Source organism: Hyperolius riggenbachi, chromosome 9 (assembly GCF_040937935.1).
Source record: "Hyperolius riggenbachi isolate aHypRig1 chromosome 9, aHypRig1.pri, whole genome shotgun sequence".
Classification (NCBI taxonomy): domain Eukaryota; kingdom Metazoa; phylum Chordata; class Amphibia; order Anura; family Hyperoliidae; genus Hyperolius; species Hyperolius riggenbachi.
The window spans coordinates 273618216-273643940 of record NC_090654.1 but is presented as its reverse complement, the minus strand read 5'-3'; the positions used below and the strand labels follow the sequence as shown (position 1 = coordinate 273643940).

Genomic DNA, 25725 nt, shown 5'->3' with positions numbered 1-25725 from the left:
AATAAACCAGTAAAAACTTAAAAAGTAGATTTAAACATAAAATAAAACTGTAATATTTAAAAAAAAAAACATTTTTAGGAGGAGGAGGATAGATACAATTGTTTATTTTCACTTCGGGTGTCCTTTAATGGCTATAAGTTCTTTACACTCTGTTTTCCAGGAAAGGCTGGATGAGGCAAACTCTGCATTAGAAGCAGCTTCACGGCTGACGGAGCAGCTGGACCTGAAGGAGGAGCAGATAGAGGAGCTGGTTAAACAAGGTGGGTGTGTTGTGTTCTATTGCTGCAGAATCTGTGAGTAATCGCCATGCATCCAGAATATGTGATGTCTGTGGGGGAGAATCTATCAGGATGTAACATTCTTCTTCTTGGATGCTGGGCAATTTGGGTATTGGCTGAATTATGCTGATTAGTGCAAAAACTCTCCCAACATGCAATTCTCCACTAACCCACTAGGGAGTGATAAAGAACCAAACATTTTTTTTAAAGTACATCCGACAATCCTTGGACACAGACAAAATGGAAAATCCTATCTTGATGCCAATCCTGACATCATTTCCTCCCTTACTCTGTCTGTGTATCTTTGCCTGCCCCCCTCCCAGTCTTCAGACACTCCCACCCATCTCTGCAGTAGAAAGTGCATTGAGATAATTGGCCAATTGGAGAGGAACAGAGGTGTGGCAGGGTAAAACAGGAGGGAAAGAGGCTTCAGCCAATCAGGCTGCATTAGTTAAGTCTGGGGGGAAAGTATAGAAGAAAAAATAAAAACCCAGCATGCCCTGCAACTTCCTTTGTGTGGCAGATGTACCAAATTCGAGCCAAGAAACTGGAGAATGTTTTATGGAGAAGAAAAGTAATAGTGATTTTAACTTTTACATTGCCTGGTTATCATCCTTATTACTTGTTTACCAGATAAAAAGAAAGAATAGATTTTTGATTTTATACCCGACAGTTACACTTTAATTTAATACAAGCTATTTTGTACAGATTGTGATTTCCTTTCCTAATTTTTCTCAGTAGTAAAATCGCTGCAAAATGGCTTTTAATGAGTGATTTAAAAAAGCGATTTTGCAGCTATTCTATACTTTGCATAGAGGCACAATCACTTAAAACATGCCCACGATTGCAATAATGGGAAGTCACCATCTCTGTAAGATCACCTCCATTTATTTTATGATCCTGGTGCTCTTGGTATTGCCGGTGATTCGGAAGCATGGCTGAAACAGCTCCTGTGTGTCCCAGCCCTAAAGGATCATTTCAAAACTAGGCAATTAGGCCTGTTTCTCAAACGGGTGCCATAAGCAGCGACCACTGTGGGTGCGACCTTGCCCGCCACCATCCACGCCCGCATGCATAGCAACGGCTGCTGCTACGCACCTGTGCACTCGCCACCTGATGACACAGAACATGGGCGCAGGTCTCTTTTTTTTTTATTAGGTACGTCTGCATTAACTACACTCCTTCCTGAATTGCTGCACCACCTACAGGAGTTACCATAGCTTTGGTGGGTGGAGCGAGACTTCATTTTCTTCTGTTACAGAAAGAAATAAACATTAGCTCAATTGAAGTGAACTGCTGCCATTTATTTAGCTGGCAATTAACTAGAAAGGGCAGAGGTATATTTTATACTCTAGACCAGGGCTTTTCAACCTTTTCACTAATTGTATCACTTCTTTCCCCTGAAAATTTTCAAGTACCACCAGTGTGCCTGCGCAGTCGAGCGGACCCGATCTGGCTCGGTTGCATCTGCCGGAGCCCGAGCAGAGAGCTGTTACTGTGCATGCGCGATTGCCTACAAGCCCTGACAAGGAGGTCTTTGGGGGATCCTAGCACTGGATTCCCTCTACTGAGGAGGACAGTGGAAGCCTCTTTAGGATCCAGAGGCTTTCCCCTCCAGAGCTAAATAACCCCTAGGGGCACTAGTGTTTATTTTTGTTTGTTTTTTTTTCTCACAGGTACACTTACAGCTTTTCTTACAAGCAGGCTTTCTGAAATCCGTATTCGGGAGATACTCGGATAGTTCTATCCGGATATCTCCCAGTACACCGGGGCGGGGGGGTCAATCTTACCTGTCTGATGTTTTCTTGCTCCATCCCTCAGCGCCTCCCACGATGCGGTCCACGCGGCGGTCACGTGACTCCAAACACTTCCTCCTCCCACCCCGCCCCCCCACACAGGTGTACTGGCAGATATCTGGATAGAACTATCCAGGTATCTCCCGAATATGGATTTGAGCAAGCCTGCTTACAGGTACAACTGCCCGGTTACCACTGATCTGAGGTACACTCAGATCAGCGGTAACCTGGCAGCAGTGAAGAGACAGCCAGGGGGACTGTGCACAGTGACTGCGCGTATACTTCAAATGCAAGTGAGCAGTGATGTCACTTCCTGTATTTGAAGTATATGTGCCATCGATGTGCACCGTTCATCTGGCTGATCTGAGGTCTGAAGTATTCAGGGCAGCACAGTAAGGAGCAAGTGAAGGGGAGCGAACTTTGGGGAGACAGGACCAGAACAAGTGGCAGGCAAACCTGTCGCGTACCACAGGTTGAAAAGCCCTGCTCTAGACCAGTGTTTCTGAACATTTTATTGGTATGGACCCCATTTAAAACCTTGTACTCAAGTACCCCCTAGTATAGTAAACACTATCACAAGTACCCCTTGACAAATATATATCTAATCGTAGTAGATGATAATTGGCTCTAAACAATTTCCAAGCATTTACTATTGCTTTTAATTAACTAAAATACCAATATGGTATTGTTTAACCCTCCCAGCGGTATTGGCAGATATATCCGTCCATAAAAACATGCTGTGAACAGTATAAACCTGCATACACATCAATACTCTCCTGCACTGTATAGTAGACCCTTGCTTGACACATTTTGGCAAGTTACAGGGAAAAAAAAGTTTTTTGTTTTTTTAAAAAAATAAATTTGATCAGTTTTTGCACAGAAATCCTGGGGAAATTGAACGCTAGGGAGGTTGAGTAAAATTTATCATGTTCTAAAACTCTAAATTTGTTATTCTTGGTTAAGTTATTCACGCCAGAGTACCCCCTGGAACCAACAGAAGTACCCCCTGGGGTACGCGTACCACACCTTGAGAACCTAGGCTCTAGACTGATCTGAGGAAGTCAGTAGTTACCCACGAAACATGTGGTCGAGAGGTCACAAAACTACTTGACCTTTATATTGCACTGTCTCCCGGAGGGAAGTCCAACACTTCACCATCTTTTAAACCGTTTTAGCTTTGTGTCTCCTACTAATTTTTTTGTTGGTTAACTTGGCTGCTTTTTAATGCCTTTCCTAGGTCTACGGAAATTTGCATCTTACTGTCATTCATTTCTCCTGCTGATGCCGGCTTTTAGGGCTCCTTTCCATTAGGGGTGATTCTGTGCAATTTCACACACGCGTAACTGGAATCACAGCCTATTGAAATCAATAGGCTGCTTCTAAATTCATGTGCCTGAAAAAAAAACCGAAACTGAAGCACTGCTTGTGAATTTTTTGTGTGCACGCTCCTGTTGTCATAGGGCTAGTTCACAAAACTATTTCACTCTTTTTTTTTTTTTTTTTTAAGCAGTGGGGACTTTAAAAATCGCCTTAAAAGCACTAGTGCAATGGTTGTTTATGTGAGTGTTCTCACATAAGCGATCTGCTTTCTATTGAATCACAAACGCGACTCTTGGACCATTTCTGAGCGTTTGTGCTCAATAGAAAGTATAGGGAAAGCGCAAAGTACTTGAATAAGCACTTTGAATTGTGATTTTACAAGCGCTTTAATGAATAAATACATTGTATTTATTCATTTCCGGGTCAAAGAGTTCACTTCTTGACTGATATCGGGTAGTGAAAAAATTAACTTTTTGCGGACAGACGTAGGTTGAATCTACGTCCAGCATGTGGTGCTGCCTCCCTGACTGGACGTTGATTCAACGTCCGCGCTAACGAACCGTCCCGACGCGATCGTGTGCACCGGAGAGGGGAGATTAAGCTGTCGTATGACAGCTGACATCTCCCCTCATTGATCAGCAGCCATTGTGTATGGCTGCTGATCACTACGAACGCCGGCGGATCGTAGTGATCACTTTGACAGCTGCGGTGGTAAGGGGGAAAGAAGAGGATCCACTCACCACCCTGCCGTTCCAGCGACGATCGGCGCCCCCCTCTGCTCTGACCGGCATCTCTGCTCCTAATGCCGCTCAGTTCTGGGTACCGGCTTGATGACGTCATCAAGCCGCGACCCGAAACTGAGCGGCATTAGGAGCAGAGATGCCCGCCGGAGAAGAGGGGACTGCTGCGGCTCATCGCTGGAGCCTGGAAGGTGAGTGATTGCTGCTGGCGAAAGGGGGGGACACCGCCCAGCCAGCCATAGAGGGGATCCGGCCGCCTGATCCCCCCCCCCCCCAAACGCGCACCCCCTCCCGCTGCAAAATGCCTGGTCCTTAAGGGGGTTTAGGCGGCCGGTCCCGAAATGGTTAATCACTGAGCAAAAGAGCTTAGAAAAGTGCTCACCAAATCACCAGCGCTTGCGATTTGTAATGTGTACAAGGCCTAAGGACCCTTTTCGCACTATGTCCGTTGCATTGCAGAATAATATTGCATGCCAACTTGCTGCCCATGCAGTCCTGTTCTCATGTCTGCTCTGTAACTGATCACGTTATTCTAGCTCGCTGCATGCAGGCTTTGTATTAAAGTCTACGTCCGGTCTCTATTGCAGTTCACACTCGTTATAAGGTGTGCGTTATGTAACGTTCACGGTGTGAAATTAAACCCAGATTTAATGACACAACAATGCAACAGACACTGCCGCTGCATTAGGGAGAAAATGAAATCGCATTATTGAAAAATTTTCGCTGCGATTTTTCCTTTAGTTTGCCCTCTGCACATTTGCAATTGGTAAATCTCACGCGCTCTTAAAATCCTATTGAATTGCGTGCTGTGTGTGTTTTATTGTAACCTAGTTTTGAAACTTTTTAGTCCTACTTTATAAAAACAAAAAACATTTTGGCTAGATTTCCATTTTGAGTTGCTGCTGGCAAAAACACGTTTCCCTAAATGGAATAATAAGTTGTCTTGAGCAACCCCCTCGCTATTGTTTGTTAAATCATAACTGCACTTGTACATTTGCGGTTCTGTTTCTAACTCATTCTACTGATGTGAGAATCCCAGGCATTGCAGCGCTTTTGGCTGGATCACAGATGGAATTGCGAATTTAACATCCATATGGCAAACCTATTGCTTCCCCCAGAATAATAAGAGGTTCAACCTCTGAGCCAGCTACATTCAGACAGCGCTGGCACGCTCCCCCACCCATTGTTTGGGTGTTCCTCCAGCTCATTGTGCCAGCTCCAGCTCTGGCTGCGTTCCACCTAATATTACATTTCATACCCCCCCTTCCCCGGCGGACCTCTTCCTGCCATTTTTGCAAACTGTACAGATAAGATTAGATGGAGTTCTGTAGATTAATAATGTGTTAATTGTTTTTCATGCTAGATTGGGCCGGTCTGGTGTTGATGTTCTAACAAAGTGTTCAAGAGCTCCAAACACATTAGGTTGGCTAGACAGGAAATTCCATAAGCTAAATGTTTATTCTGCAGGCAGATTAATGAATAAATGCCTGTTAATGTAGCTCCACTCCACAGCTCTCAGCACACAGAGAACTGTACGGATGCCTTACGCACTGATTAACTCCACAATGGCCACAGTGGTTACAGCTAAAGGCAACACAGCCAGGACTCGATTATTCACCTGACTTTTTCATAACGGGCAACTTTATTTGTGACAAACTATCACCTTTTGTGTTATTGTATAAAATTGTTTAATGAAAATTTGTTAAATAGAATGGAATATGTTGGCGCTTTATAAATAATAATAATGAATGAGGAGTATGAATAACAATAAATTATGGTTATCGACGTGCAGCGATTGAAAGTGTCATGTTGGATCATTGAACAACGATTTTGTGGCAGGATAACAGAGGCGCCAGGTAGAGTAAAATTAAAATCATTAAAAAGGGGGAAGTTGGTGGACTCTCCTCCCTTCTGGAAGAAATGGCCGGACAACGGGCAAGTTACTTGCAGTTTAAAGTAACATTTAATAATAACTCCAAAAGTGCAACGCATTTCATGGGTAACATTCCCGCTTCTTCAGGCAAACGATTTTTGGAGGGTACACTGTCTGGTCAAGAGCTGGGTATAGCGCCTCTGTCACTCCAAGCGGCGGTCACGTGATTACAAACACTTCCTGCCACGCAGACACCACACCACACAGACAGTGTGGCCCTCAGTTTTGGGGTCAGTAAAGTGTGAAAGTATTGCCCGCAAAATGTATACGCCTGTACTTAGCAGCACTTCCCAAACAATTTCTATCTCAATTGACAAAAACATGTTAATCGATGACGTTCCTTTAAGAAAAAAAGTCATGGATTTGGATTTGGCCCTAGACACGCTGCAGTCCGCTTTTCAGCAGCACGTTTGGTCTGCGACCTGCAAGGAAACTAGTAGTCATTTTTTTCTAATGTACCTCGTTCACATTTGTGGCTTGCGGTAGTATGCGATTTAGTAACAAAGTGTTGCATGCATTTCTTTACGTCGCTCTCAGCAGTAAGTTGTAACAGAAGTCAATGAGTGCGTTTAAAAATAACATTGCAATGTGATTTTGTATACAAAAGTAAGGATGGGTAGGCAGGCACTCAGTAAGAACCCGTGGGTGCTGACACATGCATTAACGGTTGTGATGTTCCCCTCAGCAGGTGCTACGTGCTCAAAACCGTTGTAGATCAGTGTCATAGATATACATCAAAAAGAGAGAAAGCTAGTCTGGCACTGTAGCGTTAATAAAAATCAGCAGGTGTACAATAACAATTGCGGTGGTGTAACAAAATAATTGATACACATATGTGTGCATGTACTTATCGTGCTGGGGTGAGGGAGACGTCTGTGGGCGCCAGTGGGTGCACGGCCTTACGACCGTTTCGCAGTGGGGTGAGCCTTGCGTCTTCGGAGGCCTATGAGATTTGATTTTGCGTGTGTTTGGGACTCACGGTCCCAGAAGGCTTTGTGAGTTTTCCTGTCTGTCATAAAACACTCGCTATTGAAAAAAAATGCATTGAAAATCTCTCTTCAAAACGCAAGACCACTTTTCTGTAATTTACATACACTTAGCATGCAAGACCTAATAGCATCTTATTGAGCATTGTTGCCTGTAAGCTATGTGTATAGTAATGTCTAGCCCTAAATTCGGGCAACATAACCCTGCTAATATAGCTGCCAGTCTTAGCCCTTCGGGAAAAGTGATAAGAAAGCAAGTCTTGCCTGCTAAAAAGGGCAACGTCTTAAATAATCTTCAAACTATCCATCATGTGGTCAGCACCAATGTAGTTAAAGGACACTTGTGAGAGGGATATGGAGGCTGCTATATTTATTTCCTTTTAAACAAAGCACTTTGCCTGCCTGAGAACGCTGCAGACATCTGGGTAATGTAAGTATGGTAGATGCCATATCAGCTCCTGCTTTACTCTTGTATACCAATGGAAAGGGTGTAAGCACATCTGAAGTGAGATATGGAGGCTGAACGTATACTGGGAGGATATAGAAAGGGAATGGGAAGACACCGGGAGCCGATCTGGTGTATTACCTCACCTGTAGCAAATAGAAGTTAAGAAAAATGAAATATACTCACGCTATGTTGCATGTGGGGAAGTACCGTCCCCACTCGGCCTTGGGGCGTCGCTTCGGTGGTCGCAGCTCCTTGGAAAAATGCCACCTGCCAAGGTGGTAACCCCTGGTCCCAGGGGAAGACAACACTGAAATGGGGGTAGGAGGTGCCCTGGAGGGTAATCAAAGAATAATTTGTATACCAGTAGGAAAGATGATTGTATTAACAACCAGTACATCATGTGTATGTATACACATCAAATCACAAAAGGCAGTAGACAATATATCATAAAAAGGAGAGATCGTAAAACGAATATTGTGCCTAGATCAGGGAGTCCCCAAGCTCGGGCGCCCGAGCTTGGGGACTCTCTGATCTAGGCACCAATATTCGACCTGATGAAGCGGTTTACACAGCGAAACGCGTTGTCATTTTAAGTGCCACATTAACCACTTCACCACTGAGGGGTTTTACCCCCTGAGCACCAGAGTAATTTTCACCTTTCAGCGCTCCTTCCATTCATTTGTCTATAACTTTATTATTACTTATCGCAATGAAATGAACTATATCTTGTTTTTTTCGCCACCAATTAGGCTTTCTTTAGGTGGGACATTTATGCCAAGAATTATTTTTTTCTAAATGTGTTTTAATGGGAAAATAGGAAAAATGTGGGGAAAAAAATAATTATTTTTCAGTTTTCGGCCATTATAGTTTTTAAATAATGCATGCTACTGTAATTAAAACCCATGAAACGTATTTGCCCTTTTGTCCCGGTTATAAAACCATTTAAATTATGTCCCTATCACAATGTTTGGCGCCAATATTTTATTTGGAAATAAAGGTGCATTTTTTTCAGTTTTGCGTCCATCCCTAATTACAAGCCCATAGTTTATAAAGTAACAGTGTTATACCCTCTTGACATAAATATTTAAAAAGTTCAGTCCCTAAGGTAACTATTTATGTATTTTTTTTTAATTGTACATTTTTTAATTTTTTTTTAATTACAAAAAAAAAAAAATGGGGAGTGTGGGAGGTAATGAGTTAATTTTATGTGTAAAAGTCATTTATTTGTATGTGAAAAATGTGTAGGGTGTAGTTTACTATTTGGCCACAAGATGGCCACAGTAACTTTTTGTTTTAATGCGACCTCCAAGCTTCCTTCCGGAAGCTTGGAGGAAGAATAAGGAGGCTGGACACGTGAGTTTTTTCTCACAATGATCGCGCTGCCCATAGGAGAGCAGCTGATCATTGCGGGGCTTAGATCAACGAACGGGAATGGATTTTCCCGTTCATTGATCTCTGGGCGAGCGGGCGGCGGCGTGTTTACTAGCGGCGGGCGGCGTGTTTACGAGCGGGAGCGCGGGCAGCGTCGGGAACGCGGAAAGTACGTGTTTCTCCGTCCCTGGTTTTTAAAGGATGGAAAAAGGGGCGGAGAAATACGTACGCGCGGGGGTAAAGTGGTTAAAGTATCTGTTTTACGATCTCGTGAGTGATTACTCATTTAAGGTAGGAGCATTCCTTACCTTTTTATGATATATTGTCTACTGCCTTATGTGATTTGATGTGTATACATACACATGATGTACTGGTTGTTAATACAATCCTCTTTCCTACTGGTATACAAATTCTTCTTTGAGTTCCCTCCAGGGCCGCCTCCTACCCCCATTTCCGAGATATGGAGGCTGCCTCATTTACTTTCAAACAATGCACAATGCCTGGCTGCTCTGCTGATCCTCTGCCTCTAATACTTTTTCACCCGTCGCCCCTGAACAAGCATGCAGCAGTTCAGGTGCTCAGACTGAAGTCTGACTGGACTTGCTGCATGCCTGTTTCAGGTGTGTGCCTGGTAACTGCTATTGTTTAATAGGAAATAAATATGGCAGCCTCCATATCCCTCTCACTTCAGTTGTCTTTTAAACATGTCCCTCTTTCTTGCCTCAGAAAGTTGTGTGGTATGCCACAGGGCACCTGCATAGGGCTTGTGGGATCTAGCCAACATACAGTTATGTTCAAAATGATACAACCTCCACTGAAATGGAGTGTTTTGGCCAGTTTGACATTGATTTTGATCATTTCGGTCATCTTGTTTAAAATTAAATCAAAGAGGCACTTGTAAGTCAGACAAATATAACATAACATTTATAATGAAATAACCACAAATGTCTTTTCTGTGCTCACATCATTATCAGTTTTATTCAACCCCCAAGTGACATTCATTCTTAGTAAAACATCCTTTTCCATTTATACCGTCTTTCCCCGAATATAAGACACTGTCTTATATTCTTTTTGGGGAGGAAATGTCTGCTAGGGCTTATTTTCGGGGGTGGGAGGGGCTAGACGCTGTGTGTATGGGCAGGTGCGTGGTCTCTTACCGCACCTCCCTTGTGGCTGCGTCCCCCTCCGTTCCTGGTAATTCCTCCGGTGGCGGCGGCATAGTAATCCATCTGTGAGGGCGCCCTGTGACCCTCACGCAGTACGCTAGGCCGGCTCTGCGCTGGCGCTCTCTTCCTGTCATCATGTGCGCCCGGCAGATGCGTCCCAGGCGCACACTGATTAATCAATGTGCGCCTGGGACGCATCTGCCGGGCGCACATGATGACAGGAAGAGGGCGCCAGTGCAGAGCCGGCCTAGAGTACTGCGTGTGGGTCACAGGGCGCCCTCACAGATGGATTACTATGCCGCCGCCACCGGAGGAATTACCAGGAACGGAGGGGGACGCAGCCACAAGGGAGGTGCGGTAAGAGACCATGCACCTCCCCATACACACAGCGCCCCGCCCCCAGCTAGGCCTTATTTTCGGGGTAGGCCTTATATTTCAAGCATGCTTGAAATATAAGGGAGGCCTTACTTTCGGGGTAGGTCTTACTTTAGGGGAAAGACGGTAACAGCTTTTAAACATGAAGCATAGCTTGACACAAGTGTCTTGCAGCGATCTACGGGTATCTTATTCTTCATGGGCAAAACCCTCCAGTTCAGTCACATTCTTAGGCTTGTGCGCTGCAACTGCTTTCTTTAAAGGGAAGGTTCAGGGAGTGGGTAAAAAAAATAAAAATCCATATCCACTTACCTGGGGCTTCCTCCAGCCCGTGGCAGGCAGGAGGTGCCCTCGCCGCCGCTCCACAGGCTCCCAGTAGCCGGGCCGACCTGGCCAGGCTGGCTGTCAGGTCGGGCTCTTCTGCGCTCCAACGACGGGCTCTTCTGCGTTCCATGCGGGCGCGCTGACATCATCGGACATCCGGGCTGTACTGCGCAGGCACAGAACTACTGCGCATGCGCAGTACAGCCCGTAGGACGACCGTTGACGTCAGCACGCCCCCGTGAGGCGCAGATTGGAGCGCAGAAGAGCCCGACCTGGCAACCAGGCCTGGCCAGGTCAGGTCAGCCACCGGAAACGACCAGGAGCCTCCGGAGCGGCAGCGAAGGCACCTCCTGCCTGCCACGGGCTGGAGGAAGCCCCAGGTAAGTGGATATGGATTTTTATTTTTTTTACCCACTCCCTGAACCTTCCCTTTAAGTCCCACCAGAGCTTCTCAATCGGATCCAAGTCTAGTGACTGCGATGGCCACTCCAAAATGTTCCAGCCTAAATCTGCAACCATGCTCTAGTGGACTTGGAGGTATGGTTGGGATCATTGTCCTGTTGAAAGGTCCAACGTCTCCCAAGCCTCAGGTTTGTGACGGACTGCATCACATTTTCTTCCAATATCACCTGGTACTGAAGAGAATTCATGGTACCTTGCACACGTTGAAGCTTCCCTGTACCTGCACAATCAAAACAGCCCCAAAGCAGGATTGACCCCCCGCCATGCTTCACAGTAGGCAAGGTGTTCTTTTCTTCATAGGCCTTGTTCTTCCTCCTCCAAACATAGCGTTCATCCATGGGCCCAAATCGTTCTAATTTTGTTTCATCAGTCCACAGAGCACTATCCCAAAACTTTTGTGGTTTGTCCACATGACTTTTGCCATAATGCAGTCGACTCTTCTTATTCTTTTGAGACAGCAAGGGGGTGCGCCTGGGAATTCTGGCATGGAGGCCTTCATTACGGAGTGTGCGCCTTATTGTCTGAGCTGAAACTTCAGTACCTGCATCTGACAAATCTTTTTTCAGTTCCTCAGCAGACACACGGGGACTTTTCTCTACTTTGCGCTTCAGGTAGCGCACAGCAGTCTAAAGGTGCGTACACACGTCAGATAAAAATGAAAGATCACAGACCAATTTTACCCCCTTTCATGTAGTATGAGATCCATACTCTACACAGTCTATTCTATGGAGCTGAACTCCCCATCAGATAGAAATCTTTGCAAGATGCTGCACACAAAGACCGCTGTACACATGCAACAGATCAGTATCTGCAAAAGATCTGTTCCTGCAAAAGATCCGTTCCTGCAAAACGCATTCATAGTCTATGAGATCTGCAGATCTCGTACACACCTTGTTTAATGGACAATTATCTGTAAATCAGATCCACCAGGTTGGATCTTCAGATCGGCAGATAATTGTCTGATCTGCAGATGAATGTCCATTAAACAAGGTGTGTATGAGATCTGCAGATGTCATAGACTATGAATGCATTTTGCAGGAATGGATCTTTTCAGGAACTGATCTTTTGCAGATACTGATCTGTTGCATGTGTACAGCATCTTTGTGTGCAGCATCTTGAAAAGATTTCTATCTGATGGGGAGTTCAGCTCCATAGAATAGACTGTGTAGAGTATGGCTCTCATACTACATGAAAGGGGGTAAAATTGGTCTGTGATCTTTCATTTTTATCTGACGTGTGTACGCACCTTAAGTCCGCATCTTCTTTCTACCACGACCAGGTAGCGTTTCAACAGTGCCCTTTGCCTTGAATTTGCGAACGATGCTTCCTATGGTGTCTCTTGGTATGTTTAACATCTTTGCAATCTTCTTATAGCCATTGCCCTTCCTGTGAAGAGAAATCACCTCTCCTCTTGTCTTCCTGGACCATTCTCTTGACTTCACCAGTAAATGTCTAGAAGGAGCTGGCCTAATTGGTGCTTATTATGCTTGATTGCTACTCGTTAACATCCACAGGTGTTTTCAATACCTGATCGAAAACACTTGAATGAACCTCTGTTCTTAAGGGCCGGTTCACACGGACGGCAGGCGGCGTTGAGGCGGCCAGGAAGTCGCGTCGTCCTGTGACGTCCCGTTCGGTGGCGGCGGTACAGAGATCGTCGCGATCGGCGTTTCTCGTCCCCGCAGGGGGACATGAAGCCGCGCCGGCTAGCCGTCCCTGGACGTTGCATGCGGCTTCTAGGGACGGCCGAAACGACGCGTTAAATCGGGATTGGAACGCCGCGCTTATGCTATCGACGGTAATCGACGGTAACCGCGCAATGCTAAACGCTCCCATTCACTTGAATGGGAGCGTTTAGCCGATGGGTCCCGAACGCTTGGCGGTAGACGCCGCCTAAAGGGACTCCGAGTCAGAGCTCTGAATAAAAACAAAATTGGTACTCACCTGGGGCTTTCTGCAGTCCACCATAGGTTGGGAGGTCCCTCGATGTCCATCTGGCTCTTCTCCCTGTCCAGAAATGGCTGCCCGGCGGCTCCCGGCGACACTGGGCCCGAGTGTCAGGCTCCTCTTCCTTAAACGTCACGGCTGTTGTCATCACGCTGGCCGCCTCGTGTCATTACGGCGGCCGGCGTGACAGTACTGCGCATGCGCGGTTTAATCAATTAAGAAATCACAAAAAAGCATTTTATACTGTATTACAAAACTAATTGATGTCATTTTAGTTGCATTTGATTCTTTAAAAATTCCTTGTAAGATTTCATTCTGAGCACAATTACAAATGTACACTAAATTCCCTAAAACCCTTTACAGCAGGGATCTCAAACTCAATTTACCTGGGGGCCGCAGGAGGCAAAGTCAGGATGAGGCTGGGCCGCATAAGGGAATCAATCAATCAGCAGCTCCCGTACTGATTGAGCGGCATCGCCTCCTCTGCCCGCCTCTCTCACTCTTCCTTCACAGAAAGGGGCGGGCAGAGGCGGCGATGCGCCGCGATTGACGTCAGGAGGGGCAGAGCTGAAGCTGAAAGCTCTGCCCCTTCCAGGAACTGCCGGCGGATTGCCCCCCGGGCGATTTGGGGGCTCTGCAGCCCTCGTTTAGCGGCGGGGATGCGACGGATTACTTGGGAGCACTGAAGCGAACTATAAGGAAGCTTTTGCCGGCGAGGGCCACAAAATATTGTATCGAGGGCCGCAAATGGCCCACAGGCCGCGAGTTTGAGACCCCTGCTTTACAGCATTGGGGGTTGAATTATTTTGAACACAACTGTATACCTCTCGCTTCAGGTTCCTTTTAAATAATAATATTGCATGCAGAGGCCCAACATAGCTCAGGTTTGGTTTAAGATGTGTATCAGCCAATCATAACGTTCATAATGGGGTTTCCTGGGGTTAAAGTGACTTCCCAGAATGCCCAGGTTAATATGGCCGCCTGCTTGTGCCTCAGTTTGGCGCTTTCTTCACCAGCTGCAGAAGTTGTCAGGCTGACTGAAATAACATACTTTTTGTATTCTTATTAAGCGCATGGCCATGGCTCGCTCAGTAAATGGATCCGCACTTGTCTCCACTTGCGGAGGGGTGAAGTCTGACGTCCTTTCACTGAGTCGGGTAATGAAATGAGTGTGAAAGGCGACCTGTTTTTATGTAATAATCTTCTGCTGAGAGTCTGCTTTCCCCACTAGAGTCGTCTCCCGCCACAAATCTCTTTTCAAGATGCAAAATTACTGTGACTGAAATGAGCTGAGGGGTGGGGGGTTGTGGCTGGTGCTGGCCACTTCTGTCATGGAGCCAGATGAACTGGAGGCCATCAGGTGGGGGAGGGGGGTGTTTTGCTGGTGCTGGCCACTTCTGTCATGGAGCCAGATGAACTGGAGGCCATCAGGCGGGGGAGGGGGTGTTTTGCTGGTGCTTGCTGCTTCTGCAATAGAGTCAAATGAGCTGGAGGCCATCAGGCACAAGGTGGGGGTGACTGGTGCTGGCCGCTTCTGTCATGAAGGCAAATGAGCTGGAGGTTGGGGGGGGGGGGGGCATGCCATAGCTTCTGTCATAAAGTTACATGAGCTGGAGGCCGGCGGGGGTTGGGGGCGCACATGCTGGCCACTTCTGTCATGTAGTCAAATGAGCTGTAGGCCGTCAGGGGAGGGGAGGGGGGTGACAGGTGCTGGCCGCTTCTGTCATGGAGGCAAATTAGCTGGAGGCCGTCGAGTTGGTTGGTGGGCGGGTGCCTGGTACTTGCCGCTTCTGTCATGGAGACAAATGGGCTGGAGGCCGTCGAGCGGGAGTTCATGCTGGCTGCTTCTGTCATGGGAGTCCGTTGAGCTGGAGGCCGTCAGGCGGGAGGTGCGTGCTTGCTGCTTCTGTCATGGAGTCTGAGCTGGAGGCCGTCTGGTGCGGGGAGCGTGCTGGCTGCTTCTGTCATGGAGTCTGAGCTGGAGGCCGTCTGGTGCGGGGAGCACGCTGGCTGCTTCTGTCATGGAGTCTGAGCTGGAGGCTGTCTGGTGCGGGGAGCGCGCTGGCTGCTTCTGTCATGGAGTCTGAGCTGGAGGCCGTCTGGTTCGGGGTTCATGCTGGCTGCTTCTGTCATGGAGTCTGAGCTGGAGGCCGTCTGGTGCCGGGAGCGTGCTGGCTGCTTCTGTCATGGAGTCTGAGCTGGAGGCCGTCTGGTGCGGGGAGCGTGCTGGCTGCTTCTGTCATGGAGTCTGAGCTGGAGGCTGTCTGGTGCGGGGAGCGTGCTGGCTGCTTCTGTCATGGAGTCTGAGCTGGAGGCCGTCTGGTGCGGGGAGCGCGCTGGCTGCTTCTGTCATGGAGTCTGAGCTGGAGGCTGTCTGGTGCGGGGAGCGTGCTGGCTGCTTCTGTCATGGAGTCTGAGCTGGAGGCCGTCTGGTGCGGGGAGCGCGCTGGCTGCTTCTGTCATGGAGTCTGAGCTGGAGGCCGTCTGGTGCGGGGAGCGCGCTGGCTGCTTCTGTCATGGAGTCTGAGCTGGAGGCCGTCTGGTGCGGGGAGCGCGCTGGCTGCTTCTGTCATGGAGTCTGAGCTGGAGGCTGTCTGGTGCGGGGAGCGCGCTGGCTGCTTCTGTCATGGAGTCTGAGCTGGAGGCCGTCTGGTGCGGGGAGCGTGCTGGATGCTTCTGTCATGGAGTCTGAGCTGGAGGCCGTCTGGTGCCGGGAGCGTGCTGGCTGCTTCTGTCATGGAGTCTGAGCTGTAGGCCGTCTGGTGCGGGGAGCGCGCTGGCTGCTTCTGTCATGGAGTCTGAGCTGGAGGCCGTCTGGTGCGGGGAGCGCGCTGGCTGCTTCTGTCATGGAGTCTGAGCTGGAGGCCGTCTGGTGCGGGGAGCGTGCTGGCTGCTTCTGTCATGGAGTCTGAGCTGGAGGCTGTCTGGTGCGGGGAGCGCGCTGGCTGCTTCTGTCATGGAGTCTGAGCTGGAGGCCGCCTGGTGCCGGGAGCTTGCTGGCTGTTTCTGTCATGGAGTCTGAGCTGGAGGCCGTCTGGTGCGGGGAGCGTGCTGGCTGCTTCTGTCATGGAGTCTGAGCTGGAGGCTGTCTGGTGCGGGGAGCGTGCTGGCTGCTTCTGTCATGGAGTCTGAGCTGGAGGCCGTCTGGTGCGGGGAGCGCGCTGGCTGCTTCTGTCATGGAGTCTGAGCTGGAGGCCGTCTGGTTCGGGGTTCATGCTGGCTGCTTCTGTCATGGAGTCTGAGCTGGAGGCCGTCTGGTTCGGGGTTCATGCTGGCTGCTTCTGTCATGGAGTCTGAGCTGGAGGCCGTCTGGTGCGGGGAGCGCGCTGGCTGCTTCTGTCATGGAGTCTGAGCTGGAGGCCGTCTGGTGCGGGGAGCACGCTGGCTGCTTCTGTCATGGAGTCTGAGCTGGAGGCCGTCTGGTGCGGGGAGCGCGCTGGCTGCTTCTGTCATGGAGTCTGAGCTGGAGGCCGTCTGGTGCGGGGAGCGCGCTGGCTTCTTCTGTCATGGAGTCTGAGCTGGAGGCCGTCTGGTGCGGGGAGCGTGCTGGATGCTTCTGTCATGGAGTCTGAGCTGGAGGCCGTCTGGTGCGGGGAGCGCGCTGGCTGCTTCTGTCATGGAGTCTGAGCTGGAGGCCGTCTGGTGCGGGGAGCGTGCTGGCTGCTTCTGTCATGGAGTCTGAGCTGGAGGCCGTCTGGTGCGGGGAGCGTGCTGGATGCTTCTGTCATGGAGTCTGAGCTGGAGGCCGTCTGGTGCGGGGAGCGTGCTGGCTGCTTCTGTCATGGAGTCTGAGCTGGAGGCCGTCTGGTGCGGGGAGCGTGCTGGATGCTTCTGTCATGGAGTCTGAGCTGGAGGCCGTCTGGTGCGGGGAGCGTGCTGGATGCTTCTGTCATGGAGGTAAATGAGCTGGAGGCCATTGGGTGCGCGTCTGCTATAGAGTCACTTTAACGCATCTTCTGCCAAAAACTTCATAAGTGTCCTGTGTTCATATATTTATTTATTTATTTTACCTTACTACTAAAGTTCCTCTTTTAAAGTAAACCTTTTGACTCATTTAAATGAAGAAGTTGGATACTTACCTCGGGAGAGGGAAAGCTCCGGATCGTAAAGAGGCTCCCCCATCCCACGTACGTCAGCCAGTTCCAGCACTGGGACACCCGAAGGCTGGCATTCCTGCGCACAAGCACCGTCCTGCTCAGGCTGTGGCGGAAATAGCCGAGCTCGTACTATTGCACAGGCTCTGACTGCTTGCACCTGCACACCAGTGTGGATCCGATCTGGCTCTGATTTTTCCAAAGAAAGCTGAGTGGGAAGGTGCAAGTGCAGGGGTGTCAAACTTAAATACAAAGTGGGCCGAAATGTAACACTGGGACCAAGTGGCGGGCCAAAGTCAATGTCTACTGGTTACCTTCCTCCCTTATAAAGTTCCCTGGTGTCTAATGGTCTCCTTACAACCCCTATACTGTTCCCTGGTGTCTAGTGGCCCCCACCCTCCCTGATACAATTCCCTAGCGTTCAGTGCTTTTCCGCCTACCTCTCCCATATGGCTTTTCTCGTGTTCTAGCTCTTCGCCTCAATTACAGCTTCCCTGTTGGTCTAACATAATGCAAAGTGGGTAAACCACTTGAGGGCCAAATGTAATGGCTCTGAGGGCGAGATTTGGCCCGCGGGCCGGAGTTTGAGGTGTATGTGCTAGTGTGACTGTTCAGGCTGACGATAAGCTCTTTTTCGGGGGTGCCAGCACTGGAACAGGGCTAATAAGGACGAGGGAAGCCTCTTTAGGGTACATAGGCTTCCCCCTCCTTAGGGAAGTACCCCCAGGGACACTTTTTCACTACACTTGAAGTTTACCTTCTATAGTAAGTAACAGGTCTGCTGTAGCCGCAGCTAAGCTGCCCGTGTGGATTAGCTAGGAGAGCGGACGCTCATCTCTCTGCCCCCTGTGGCCTCGGTTTTCTATACCGCACCGTGGTCTATGCGAGGTCCAGGCATTGAAAGGGTTACTTCCTGCTAGACTCTCGGGGAAAAAAAAGGTATTGAAAACAGTCTGGAATAAATTCTCAGACGCAGCGGCCAGATCTCCAGAGCCGTCTCTTTATGGACGTGTTGGCAGCCGGCGCTAAATTCATAGAAAGAGCCGCCGTGCCAGCCACGCGTTCACAGATTGCCATAAATGGTTAACAAATTGATCCCGACCGCACTAATCTGTTCACAGCCCCGCAGTTATTACCGCCGCAGGGTGGGGGGAAGTTTTGTTCCTTTTATTTATTATTCTCGTTCCTGTAAATCTGATTAGTACTTACGCTGCGTTCTTTGCCGTTGTATCGTTTTCATGCTTGTGCAGCTTTGTTCTTTGCTTCCTTCCTTACCACTTTAGGACCATTTTCTTTATGGCCAGATATCTGGGTAATTTTTCATTCTTCATTTAGAGCAGGGGTGTCAAACTCAAATACAAAGTGGGCCGTAATTGTACACTGGGACCAAGTCTTGGGCCAACCTCAATGTCTAGTGGCCACCTTCCTCCCTTATAAAGTTCTCAGGTTTCGAATTGCCCCCCTTTCAACCCCTATACCTTTCCCTGATGTCTAGTGGTCCTCCTTCCCCTATACAGTTCCCTGATGTCTAGTGGTCCTCCTTCCCGTATACAGTTCCCTGCTGTTTAGTGCTTTCCGCCTCCCTCCCCCCCCCCCCCCCCCCCCCCCAATATGGCTTCCCTGGTGTTCTAGGGCTTCACCTCCAATATAGCTTCCTTGGTGGTCTAGAGTGGGCCAAACATAATGCAAAGTGGGGAAACCACTTGAGGGCCACATTTAATGACTCTGAGGGCCAGATTTGGCCCGCGGGTTTGACATGTATGATTTAGAGGCTACTTTCACACTTACCGCATTTCTTTTTCAATTTTCTTTTTATTTTATTTAAACGTGTCAGATACAAAAATAAACAAGATAACGGATTAACTGGTCACAATATTAAAGAGACACTGAAGCGAAAAAAAAATGATATTATTTGTATGTGTAGCACAGCTAAAAAATAAAACATTAAGATCAGATACATCAGTGTAATTGTTTCCAGTACAAGAAGAGTTGAGAAACTGTAGTTGTTATCTCTATGCAAACAAGCCATTAAGCTCTCCGACTAAAGGCTAGTACACACTAGCAATTTTGATTGACCAATGATTGCTCAATTTTACCACCTCCATGTAGTATGAGGGCCAAACAGATTTTCAATTCTATGCAGATTATATAGGTAAATGGTCATACTACATGGAGGTGGTAAAATTGAGCAATCATTGGTCAACCAAAATTGCTAGTGTGTACTAGCCTTAAGTCTTAGTTGTGGAGAGGGCTGTTATCTGACTTTTATTATCTCAACTGTAATTGAACTGTTTACTTTTCCTCTGCCAGAGGAGAGGTCATTACTTCACAGACTGCTCTGAAAGACTCATTTTAAATGCTGAGTGTTGTGTAATCTGCACATATTATAGAATGATGCAATGTTAGAAAAACACTATATACCTGAAAATAAAAGTATGAGAATATTTTCTTTGCTGCTAATCTTCTAGTAATTATTCATAGTACACAACCAATTCATTATATCATTTTTTTTTTTTCCGCTTCAGTGTCTCTTTAAGTGACAATATAAAGACATAGATTTTAGATGAAGTACAAAGCCCATACATAAGGAAAAGAAACCGTACATGAGCAATCGTACTACTTTAGGAAGCAGAAGAGGTATCCTACTATCGTAGTATGTAAGTGCGTAGCTGCCCATTGAGACCATGAGTCCCGAACCGTATCGAATGAAGGTGTAGTCTCTCTGATGACAGGTTTTCTTTTCTAGAGTATAAGTGAACTGGACCCGGTTAATCAGTTCAGATCTCGAAGGGGGAAGATTTTTCCACATTTTGGGCAAAAGCGCCTTATGCTGGGCATACACGGCTCGACGCAGGCTTATCAATCGAGCCGCTGATGGCTCGATTGATAATTTGACGTGTCCGATCAACGCGGGGATCGATTCCGCGCTCGATACTCGCGGGCGGACAATAGCGGCGAATCGAGCGGAAGATAAGCGTCGGCGGGGACGAGCGGGAATCGATCCGGGCAGATGAGCGAGGACGCGGCGGGAGTTGATCTGGCAGCTAATCGGCCGCCGGGTCGATCCGTGTATGCCCAGCATTATGCTGGGCATACACGGCATGACGCAGGCTTATCAATCGAGCCGCTGATGGCTTGATTGATAATATCCGACGTGTCCGATCACCACGGGGATCGATTCCACGCTCGATACCCAGGGGCGGACAATAGCGGCGATCGAACGGAAGATAAGAAGCGGGAATCGATCCAGGCGGACGAGCTGGTACGCGGCGGGAGTCAATAGCCGCCGGATCGACCCGTTTATGCCCAGCATTAGAGGCATTACATATCTGACACAGGAACTTGTTTTGCTGTTTAGATAATTGGAGGAGAGGTTTATGGAAGAGGGCCGACCAGGGATCCGGGGCAACCTGTATACCCAGCACCTCAGAGGCCAGCGAGAAACTGAGTGCCCAAAATTCAGACCCTAAAGGACATGACCACCAACAATGGGTTTTATCAGCCGAATAGTTCCAACCCCTGAAACATAGATCTGATGAGATCAAACTTTGAGAAACTGCACAGGGGTCCTAAACCAGTCGTAAAAGATTCTGTAACTACGTTCTTTGGTGGCTGTGTTAATAGAAGAGTTGGCCAGGGTTGCAAAAATACCTTCCCATTCCTCCTCATTCCAAGAGGCATTCAGTCTATCCTGCCATTTACTCATCGCTTGAAGAACACCCAGGAAGCCGTACGGGGGAGGTCGGGGCAAAGCACTAAACACTAAGGAACTGTATAGGGGTGGGTGGGGGTCTCTAGACCGCAGGGAACTGTATAGGGGAGGGAGGACCACTAGGCACCAGGGAATTGCATAGGGTCGGGTGGGGGCCTTTTAACAGCAGGAAACTGTATAGGGAAGAGTGAGGGACTCTAAGGCCCCATTTACACGTAATCAGTTTCTCTCAGTTATAACTGAAAGGTCGACTAATTTTCAAAGTAATGCCCATGTTTTCCTATGGCACCTTTCACACTTAACGCGTTTTAACTGAAACCTTTTTCACAATGCACTGCTATGGAGAAGAAAAAAACGCGTACCAACTAAGTGTAAACTGGGCCTAAGACGCAGTATAGGAAGGGTAGGACCACCAGGGAACTGTATAGCGGTTGGAAGGAGGCCATTAGACACTAGGGACCTTCATAAGAAAGGAAGGTGACCAGTAGACATAGAGGTTGGCCCACGACTTGGTCCCAGTGTACAATATCACCCCACTTTTCTATTTGAGTTTGACACCCCAGCTTTAGACAATACCAGTTGCCTTGAAGACACATTTTTCAAGGTTAATGTCTGCATGTGGGGGCCTGTTGCACATGTAAGGGCTGGGAAGGATTAATACTACTGGGGTGGCAACATTAGTGCAAACATGAAATGGCCATAAAACTGATTACTGAAGCACATTTCTCACAGCTCACTCTCTCCCAGAACGAACAAGAACGGGTGCATACTTCAAGGGCCGTCTGCCCCACATACGTAACAATCCCCAAGCAAAGGATCTGCACTCCAAGATCTTGCTGACTTTGAGATTCATTGTTAGATTTACAAATAAATCTGTCAGCAAGATGCTGGGAGTGCAGATCCTTAGCTTGGGGATTGTTACATAAAAACTGATAAGTGTTTTATATTGGTACAGTGGAACCTTGGTTTGTGAGGGTAATTCCTTCTAGAAACAAGCTTGTAATCCAAAGCACTCTTATATCAAAGCGAATTTCCCCCTTAAGAATTAATGTTAAACCCAGTTGATTCCACACTCCAAAAACGGTTATAGTAAAATAGTTTAAAATAAAAATGCACACAATACTTTCACTATAACTAACAGAATCATTGCCATCTGTTGGCTCACCCCAACTTTTTTTTTGTGTGTGTGGCTTTAACAAGGAGCTTATCCAATGACAGTTACTTTTAAAGATTTCATGGAAATGTGACTGTGCACGGTCTATACACTCAGATTAAGCAGCGGATCTGAGATGAAATACTAACTAGAACAAGTAACTTGCCTATATATCTTATCTAAAGTTTAGATAGTATACACACCATATCTAGCTGCAAACAGCTTCAACATTTTATGATGATTTATTCCTGTAATACAATAAGGGCAGCCATGTTCTGTTTGTCACATTGTCACAGGCTGAGGGCTGGAGATGCTATCCGCTTGCCTGTGTGTAAATTCAGTCCCCTATCCTCCTCCCCCCTCCCCTCTGAAATCAATGGCTAGAAACCTCCTCCTCCTCCTGCCCAGGCAGCACTCCCATAAGCCCTTGCTACAAAGCCATGGCATTGTGAAAAGCTGTGGGCGAGGCTTGTTTAGTTTATAGGGAATTAGAGTATTAAAACAAAACAAAGAATTTGGCTTGAAGAATGCCTTATAAACTATATGAAAGGAACACAATTATGCAATGAGTAAAAGTTTATCTCCGATCCACTTTAAGTACACTCCTGCAACGCCAAAGGGAGAAGAACTATCCGCTCAGTAGTCACAGGCTACACTGAGTACACTGAGTAATGTTTGTACTAATAGTGATATTCCCATTTGCAGCAATTTACCCTGTGGTAAGTGATACTTTCTTGATAAAGGAAATGCCAAGTGTGAAAGTCCTGGCCACAACAATTAACAAGGAAAGGGGGGGGGGGGGGGGGGATACTGGGCTGCAGGAATTGGAGTGAATAATTGCTGCACTTGGGGGCCAGGAGGAGTTATTGGTTGCTCTTAAGGGACAGGAGGGGTTAATGGCTGCATTGCTTTATGCAGTGCAGTCATTAACCCCCTTCTGGTCCCCAAGTGCAGCTGTTAATTCTTCCAGGTTCCCAAATGCAGCCATTAACTTTTCTGGGTGGACTTATACTTGAGTCAATAAAAAAATTTCCAGCTTGAGGGTCAAATATTGGAGTCTACTTATATTTGAGGATATACGGTACTTTTTTTTTGCTTTTATATCAAGGCGTTGCTTGTATATCAAGTCAAAATTTCACAAAAATGTTTGCTTGTATTGCAAAGTGCTCTTAAACCAAGTTACACTCAATCCAAGATTTTACTGTATAGGTGCTGCACCGATCAGATTATGGGCATGCCATGTGTATCCTGTATGCTGTTATTTGAGAAGCGATTGACTGGCCGGCATTCCCCAGATCTCAGCGTTTTTGCAGCTATTTTTACCCCAGACGACGTTTCTCCAGCGTAGCATCATCCAGCCAGCAAGATTGGCGTTTTTTCTCGCACAGCCGCGCCACCCTCGCCCAGACATCGACATATATGGAATCATTCTATACCGTTCTGCGTTTTTGGCAGCAGAGGTTCTCACGCTTCAGTACGGAACCCACCAGGGAATATTTAAGGTCATTTAGTAATCAGACACACATTCCATTTTGGTGAGAAAAAAAAAATCAATTGAGTAAAAACAATGCAGCTTGTTCAGCTCCGACTATTGGAATGAAAATGATTGTCTGTAATGATTTCCACTGGCTTCATGGGAGAAGTATCCAAAAAATTGCATAATCAAGCTGGAAACACTGGGGGGAGGGCCAGAGGCTTACAATCTAAAGGATAATAATAAACACAGAGGCATTTCCTGCAACCCTGTACTAAGGAGACCGTAACCCTATGGAAACTCTACAGCATCCTGCAATAGCTGAGATTGGCATTAGTATTCGCCTACGGTGCTCCTCCACCTCTCAGATACTGCGCGCCCACCCACATGACCATACTTCAAGGGAGCCTAAAGTGAGAGGGATATGGGGGCTTATACCGTATACACTCAAATATAAGTCTAGGTTTTGGGGGCGAAAAACTGTGCCAAAAGTGTCTCTTGGCTTATACTCGAGTCACCAGTTAACTGAAGCGGAGCACTGCAGGTTAAGTCGCACTCCCCACCGTATCGATTCCAGAATCTTCCAGCATGTAAAGGAGATGTGCGCCCCCCTTCCGGAGTGGTATGTAGGACTGCAGCTGCTCTGACAATGTGTCCCCCCCCCCCACACCTGGTACATAAGGGAGCTGCATAAACCCCTGCCTGCCCCTGTCCTCCCCTCGCCGCCGGGACGGTATTCCGGTAGGGTCCGCATTACTAGTGTTCACCCGAGCATATGCACAGCGGGACCGCAGTGTCCCCAGGCATATGCATAGTGTTGCACAGCGGTGCATAGAAGAGTGCAATCACTTGTTACCGCCACCAGGATTCATCTGCTTCTTTGTTGCTGTTTCATTTCTATGACGCCCTTTAGAGGCATCTCTTATTACACACGCCACTGGTGGAGATCATGAAGGCAATCAACAGACTTCTTAGGGAGACAGGAAAAAACAGACACCAAGAGCGCATAAATTTGAAATCGGCACCGGGAGACTTGGGAGCAGGATACAGCCAGTATATGGCTGATCCTGCTGCTGCACAAGTCCTGGCTGCGTTAATTACTATTCCCCCTCCAGGCCGCCATGGATAGTGGGGGAATTATATAATTCAGCTTCCAGCTACTGCTATTGTGTTTTAAAAGCAACTTCAGCTCCGTCTTCTGACTGCGCCGTCATTACTCACTGAGCGCCGCTATAGATGTAATTCCTGATACAGTCTATGGTGGCGCTGGCTTCACCCAAATTTTCCTGCGCTGAAAAGCACTGCTCCGCCAAGAGGCCGTTTATGGTATATAGTATGTTATAATAGTAGTGCTGATCACGTAGTCTTAAAGAGCCAAAGAATACTCAAGTGTGGGTTGCATGACTAGCAACCACAGTATGAAGGCAGGTATGGAAATCCCATCCTCACTCGGGTTCTTTAGGTTGTCAGATATGTGGGTCGCACTCCAGGAAAAAGCAATAGTTCAAAAGTGAACACTAGACTAACCCCCCATAGCAGCCGGGGGACTCTGATGTAACAACTGGGAGGGAGATGGCGCCCCAAAAATAGATTTTTTTTTTTTTAGGCTCTCCGAGCTTACTATCTACAGTATAAAGACACTGTTTTGTATTTGATCTGAGGAAGCGGATTGTGTTCCGCGAAACAAGTTATCGTTTATAGTGTCTGATAAGTTTATAAATATTTTGTTTAAAATTGGCATTGCCCCTTCTTTTAGATGAATGCTTTTTTTATTTTTTATTTTTTTAATTTTTAGTCACATAATATAGATATACCGGCGGTCATCCACTACCACCTATATTTTGGGCATATGCTTCCTCCCTGCTGGCATGGGATGAACAATAGACCTACAGTGTACAACCAAATGACTTATACCAAATGACAGCATACATTTGTAACAGCAGCAAAGCAAGTGAACATATGGCTATTGCAGCAATAGCCCATGTAAAGCTAACAAATGCAGCTAATCCGTGAAACACAGAGGAGGAAATAGATTGGCCACCATCACAACATCGTGCAGGTAGTGAGCGACTCATGTGTCTAGGCAAGGCCACCGGTGTTATACTGAACGTGGCTGATGACGTGCTGCGTCTGGAATCGGTCAGGA

General features: G+C 47.5%; 1 protein-coding gene across 3 annotated transcripts in view; it reads left to right on the top strand.

Moving 5' to 3' along the window:
- TRIP11 (thyroid hormone receptor interactor 11) overlaps positions 1 to 25725 on the top strand; it is a 113369-nt gene that overhangs the window by 53155 nt on the left and 34489 nt on the right. For all 3 annotated transcript variants that reach the window (XM_068254585.1, XM_068254584.1, XM_068254586.1), the window contains exon 15: positions 161 to 260. In XM_068254585.1, the coding sequence (XP_068110686.1) occupies positions 161 to 260 (100 nt within the window). The remainder of the gene's footprint in view (positions 1 to 160; positions 261 to 25725) is intronic.